We start from the raw sequence: 6,000 nt of genomic DNA on the forward strand, positions 1-6,000 counted from the left end.
GTTTGATTGATTTTACTATTGGATTCGTTGGAAGACGACTTGGGGTCAGATGACCTTATCACATTATATGATGAAAATAATGCAGGTGAAATTGCAAGATGGTTGTCTCATACCAACTACAAAGATACTTTTTGGTTTACATACTTTTGATCACTTACTCTTATGTGTAAGCTAAATTATGATCTTCATATTATGTTAGTATGATGCAAGTGTTTACACAAATGTTAGAAATTACACACATATGTTATTCATGCACTCAAACTCTCACTCTCAATTTTTTTCTCTCCAAAATATACAATCTAGAATATATTTTCTCAAGATCAACTTTATCATTTCACCCATGAGAGGGGCAGGTTGAAATTAAACAAAAACGACACCATGATAATTGTAGCATACATGTTGAAATTAAACAAAAACACCTGTTAGTTAGTTGTAGCATTGGGTAGGAGTAAAACGAATAAATGGGTCAAAAGTGACCAATTTTATCATCTGTTTAAAATTGGAAGTACCATTTAAGAGAAGCAGCTTTTATCCAATGTGGTCTATTTTGAACTTTTTCAGGTTCGATATTTTCAATCATGTTTCATTATTCTATATTCTTAATTTTTATATTAATACGTAGAAAATTTGTTACCATAATAATTACTCAGAATTCCATTTGAATTGTACTTATAATAATTCATGCTTATATGAAGACACTCAATTCACTCTCTAAATTTTAAAATTATATCCTATATCAATTAACTCTTGTGTATTTATACTTTGTAGATGTGCATATCTTGATCTCTTGGGTGCTATAGATGAAACTTGAAGGTGTGATGTCAAGAGAGTGCCCTATTGCTGTAAGAATAAATATGTAGGCTTAAAGCTTGGTGCACCTTCTCAAGTGATAGAGATAAAGCATAAAAAAGGGGACTTCACAAAAGTTAGAGATTCTTTGTTAGTGGATGGAGACTAAAGCTTGGGAATATCATTCCATATCCCTTCTTCATTGTTTACCAATCCACAGTTACAAAAGTTTCTACAGTTACTAAATTTTGCTCATACATTCTTCAACACATTTGGAATCAGAAAATTACCTTTTTTTATAAATTTTATCTTTTATTTAATAAGTTTTTCCATTGATGTTAAAAAGTATTTAGCTATCACTGCTCTGTTAATATTGACATTCCTTAATCATACTTAGGAATCAAACTCTTAACTACTTGAACTACTGTAATTGACATGCAGACAAACTATTATAAATTCCATAAATAAAGTATTTGGCAATCACCAAATTCTGAACACATAAATGAACTGAGAGGGTTCAAATTACAAGCTGCATGTGCACACATCTGTCACCAAATGACACAAGAAATGAATGGCCAAATTCATTTAACCAGAAAGTCATACATAACTTTCTCCCTAACCATCAAAGTTCCCAACACTCAAACTTGTGAAACCCTTCAGAAATATTTTGCTTGGTTACTTGTTTTGTCAAGATAACCTACAAGAAGAACCAAACGAGAGACCATGCCACTGGATAGATCAACCAAGCAACCCCTGAAAATAGAAGGGTCAAAACAAAGCAATTTTAGCATTGGCCATTTACTAATGAATAATAAGTTGTAGGTAGATAAAGGGACAAGGACAAATTGCTTACCATTTCTAAAACCATTATTAAAAGATGAGATGAAGTAACAGTCTGTTGTGGTGTTAATCCCATTAGGACAGTTGCAGATGAATGAGTTAAAGGCAACATTATATCCACACACTCCATGGCTCCTTTCACAAGCATCACATGAGCCAGGATAGTCATTTGTGACACTGAACTTGTACTTGAGTGCTATTCCATAGTTCCACTTTTCAGGATCCGATTGTTGATCATTGAAATTGTAAAACCCCGTGTAGGAAGGACATTGCAGCTTCTGCAGATCCATTTCAAACGATGGTCCAAGATTAACTGGTGTGTAAACACAGCATGATGAGATTGGGAGGTTGATGGTGCTAATAGGCCTGCATGAATATAGGAGACTACAAATTGGTGTCCCTTGGTCACATAGAAGCTTAGAGCTGCTTCCATCATCATAGCCATTTGATTGGCATATGGATGATGAGTTCATTGCACAGTCTACTAGAGCAAAGATGGTTGTATCAGCAAAAGTGAAAGGGGCGTCCCAATTTAAGCCAAAGCCTTTGCTAGGGACAGTGCAAGAGCATGTTGACATGGTGGGATCTGAGATGTATATGACTTGGTTCGCATAGTCAATTGAGGTAATAGGGTAGGAACCCGTGTGAGTGGTGAAGGTGAGCTTTTGTTGGCTACATGTCACATGTGATTGGAAGCGAGGGTCACCACAACCAGGGCCACTACCAAAAGGGTACTTGAGAGTTTCTTTGCCACAGTTTCTCTGGCAGATTTGAGATGAGATCAGAGAAGGGAGTAGGAAAAGGAAAATGGAGAGAAGAAAAAGTGAAGGGTGGCAAAATTCCATTGTTGTTGAGAGGCTGAGGGAGAATAAGGATTAGAAAAAATGGTGAAGCAAGAACAAGTTTGGTGATGCTGTTGATTCTATTTATTGAATTGTTGAAAGACTATAGCCTCTGGCAAGGTAGCACATGAATAATGACTTTCTGAGAAGAAACAATAAGGAACTTTCATTTTTGTTTTATAAGGATTTCTTTAGTGCGGTTTAACATTTTGATCCATAATTTTTCTTCTAGTAGTAGTTTTAGATTAATTAGAGGTTTTGGTTTTGCTGGTTCTTTTGTTATCACTATTTTTTGTCAGCACTTTAATTAGAATTCGGATTTGGTCTCTACCTTAATCTATTGCATGTTTCATTTAAAAATTGAAATGAAAGAAACCAACATGTTAGACACATTAATTGTTTCTCATCTCTAACTATGAGAAATCACATGATCATGTGCTTAACCAGACCTGTTAGGAGCAGCAACACAAGTCACAGGCAACTATATTTGGAGTCTAAAACCTTTGACTTTCATTATTCTATATCTAAAGCTACCATATATAACCCTTCATTCAGAAGGATTAGCATTAAGAAAAACTTAATGCAAATTTTATTTGGTTTAGTACATCTAACTCGAGTTAAATGATCAACCTTCAAGTCAATATGTACCATCTGTTATTTCTATTTTTTCTTTCATATATTTTGATATTTTTTTACTTTTCAATATTTTAATATATTAATTAACTAAACTAACCAATCCACTAACCCTCACATAAAAGTAGACTAAAGGAAGACTAGTGCTTCATGATTAACTGTTGAAATATATTGAAGATGGAGGAGAAAAAAATTCTTACAAGTTAAAAAAATGTGTTTATACATATACACACACTTCTTCACTCTTCAGTCCCCAAAACAAGGGTGGCCAAACATTTGTGCTTTAGAAGATTTATACTAAAATATACAAATAGAATATTACATTAATCATTACATTTTGTATTTTTTATCTGCTTTTCTCCAATCCCAATTTTTTTTCTTGCTATTATTATCCAATTATCATCCACTAATCAATTACTTAGTGCCTTCAGCCATTTGAACAAAAGTTGGTGGAAGGAGGAATATTTAAAACGCAAATAACTTTAGATGAGAATATATTCATCTTTTTATTTTTATCTCATCATCTATGATCATACCTTTCACTTTATGTGTTTATCTCATTCTTTTTTCCATCTCATTCACACTTCTACAATTCAACCTATTTCTTATCTATATCAACATTTCTTATGTAGTCAATGGTTTTGAGCTCCTTATACAATATTTCCACCATGTGATTATTCTCGACTTCACATGCACGTTTATTATTTTTTTGGCACTAATTCTTGCTGAATATTTTGTCTATATATGATTTTTTTTAACAATTTACATCAATTGCTTACGGAAAAAAAATGTCCCTTCAATGGAAACAAAATAAAGGAAAAAAACTACACTCCTCTCTTTTAAGATGCTTGAATTATTCTCTTATTCTCTCTTATGTTTCTTTTAAAAAACATTGGCAATTTAAAACTTGAAACATCTAGTAGTGGTAAATTTTCCAAATCTATCACCGACATAAGAGAATATACACTTTCTTGAAATAATATAATAAATTACTAAACTTCTAGTGAAAAATTATGCAAGTGTCTATTTCATCTTTTTCTACAGCTTCCAATTTCTCTAGTAACTAATTTCGAATATTTTATTCTTATCTCTAATATTTTAGAAGGAAAATTAAAATTGTAAATACATGTCTTATTTACATTAAAATGTATTTAAAATATTTATTTTATCTTCTAAGATCATGTATAGATATTCAAAACTAGTTTCTTCTTCTTCTTCTTCTTTTTTCTACGGTACAAGGAGGAAGTATGCATCCATTATGTTTTTATTTATTTATAAGATTTCAACTTAAGATATTCAAACTCAGTATCACTTTAATTTAATATATTAATATTGGTTACTAAGTAGTAGTCATGTTGAAAATTACTACAATAGAAAAATATCTAATTAAAATGCGGTATTTACATTAAAATCGATTATTTGAAAAATCTATGTTTGGGGATGAAAACCTCTTAAATTTAGACTATGTATATGCAAGGAATCTTATTCATTGAGGTAACAAAATTATGAAGAAAACTTCTAAATCAAAATAAGAGAAGAAAAAGACACTTAATCTCTGTGAACAAAATTATCTGTTTTCAGAATACCTAAAAATTCAAAGTGAATAATGGAAGTGGGTCAGAAAGAAAGAGTCATAATTGGTTTTACAATAGGTTGAATGAAACTGAAAAAAGAATTAACGTAATTTGTTCAATATGATTTCATGGCTTCAGCAGAAATCAAGTATCAAAAGCACCAGTGGTCTAGTGGTAGAATAGTACCCTGCCACGGTACAGACCCGGGTTCGATTCCCGGCTGGTGCAATTTTTTTTTCATTTTTGTGCATAAAAGTTTTATTTCATAAAGGTTACTTTAAAACGATCTTAACACTCTTTTTAATAGGTATTCTGAGATAAATTTAACATGTTTCCAAATTATAATTTCGAGACACCTTTTAACGAGATTTACTATTATGAAATAAATGATTTTTTCTAAAAATGTAATTTTTTTTGGAATATATTTACAGAAAACGGAACAAATTGGTCTTTTTATACTTTTGGGTCGTAGGAAAAAAAGAGACAAACTTTACTTTCTCTAATCCCATTTTTTCTTCTTGCAACTCCTAATCTTTTAAAATTCCACTTTGCCATTTCTGATTTATATCTTCTTCAACATCCAAAAGTTGCCTCAATTTCCTCTCCGACCTGTGCACTTTCATTTTTTATAGCTGCTTAGGATTGTATTTAGAAAGATCAAGGTTTTGTAGTGGTTCAAGTTAGCTAATTTTCATAGGTAAGTTTTTTTTTTCAATGGATTCGAGCAATCGTAAAGTTCCCATTAGTTTGAGTTATTTTTAGATCTTGTAATTTAAAGTCTTTTAAATTCAACCATCGATAATAGAAAATTACTTAATACATTTTAATTATAGATTGTATAATCGGAAAGACAAATAGTTATATTTTAGATTGTACAATTCAAAGTTAGAGTGAATTATTGATGTCAATTGATTTTAGGATTGCATATTTTATGGTGACACTTTGTTTATGATTTTTATTTTAAGCAGAATATGGTAAGAAACCCAAAGAAGATTCTCACTGGACACGAACTTAACCAAGTGGTTAAGTAAGTGTGAAGATTCACTTCTAGAGCAAAGAAAAAACACAATATAAGGTGATGATGATGATGATGTGCAAAAATTAAAATAACATAAGATGGATGGAAGCAAGATGATGACCGAATAAAAAATGAAGAACAAATAAGAAAATGAAAATGGAATTATGGAAGGCGTAATGGAAGAAAGAAAAAGAAAAAGATGAGAGAAAGCTTATGGAATGGATGATGGATCACGCCACTTGGAAGGATGAAAGCTTCCAAGATGAGTGGTGAAGAGACGCCACTTGAAGTGCACTACACTCAC

At 31.5% G+C, this 6,000-nt stretch overlaps 1 protein-coding gene and 1 non-coding gene across 2 annotated transcripts; one reads left to right on the forward strand and one right to left on the reverse strand.

Annotated features, from left to right (window-relative positions):
• Positions 1 to 1,219: 1,219 nt before the first annotated feature.
• LOC137810707 (Putative membrane lipoprotein) lies at positions 1,220 to 2,621 on the reverse strand. Its single transcript, XM_068612114.1, has 2 exons — positions 1,643 to 2,621; positions 1,220 to 1,542 (listed from the first exon to the last, which is right to left on the reverse strand). The coding sequence occupies exons 1-2, from the start codon at positions 2,472 to 2,474 to the stop codon at positions 1,487 to 1,489; spliced, it is 888 nt and encodes a 295-aa protein (XP_068468215.1). The 5' UTR covers positions 2,475 to 2,621; the 3' UTR covers positions 1,220 to 1,486.
• Positions 2,622 to 4,835: 2,214 nt separating this feature from the next.
• On the forward strand, positions 4,836 to 4,906 carry TRNAG-GCC (transfer RNA glycine (anticodon GCC)). The gene has a single exon. It is a non-coding gene; the product is annotated as a tRNA-Gly (tRNA).
• The last annotated feature ends 1,094 nt before the right edge of the window (positions 4,907 to 6,000 follow it).

Source organism: Phaseolus vulgaris, chromosome 2 (genome assembly GCF_051622355.1).
Source record: "Phaseolus vulgaris cultivar YP4 chromosome 2, ASM5162235v1, whole genome shotgun sequence".
Classification (NCBI taxonomy): domain Eukaryota; kingdom Viridiplantae; phylum Streptophyta; class Magnoliopsida; order Fabales; family Fabaceae; genus Phaseolus; species Phaseolus vulgaris.

Bases quoted from the DNA above. Each gene is read 5' to 3' on its own strand.
- LOC137810707 (XM_068612114.1), bottom strand. From the start codon at position 2,474: ATGGAATTTTGCCACCCTTCACTTTTTCTTCTCTCCATTTTCCTTTTC. The intron at 1,543-1,642 runs GTAAGCAATTTG...TTCTATTTTCAG, and splicing joins TAATAATGGTTTTAGAAATG to GGGTTGCTTGGTTGATCTAT.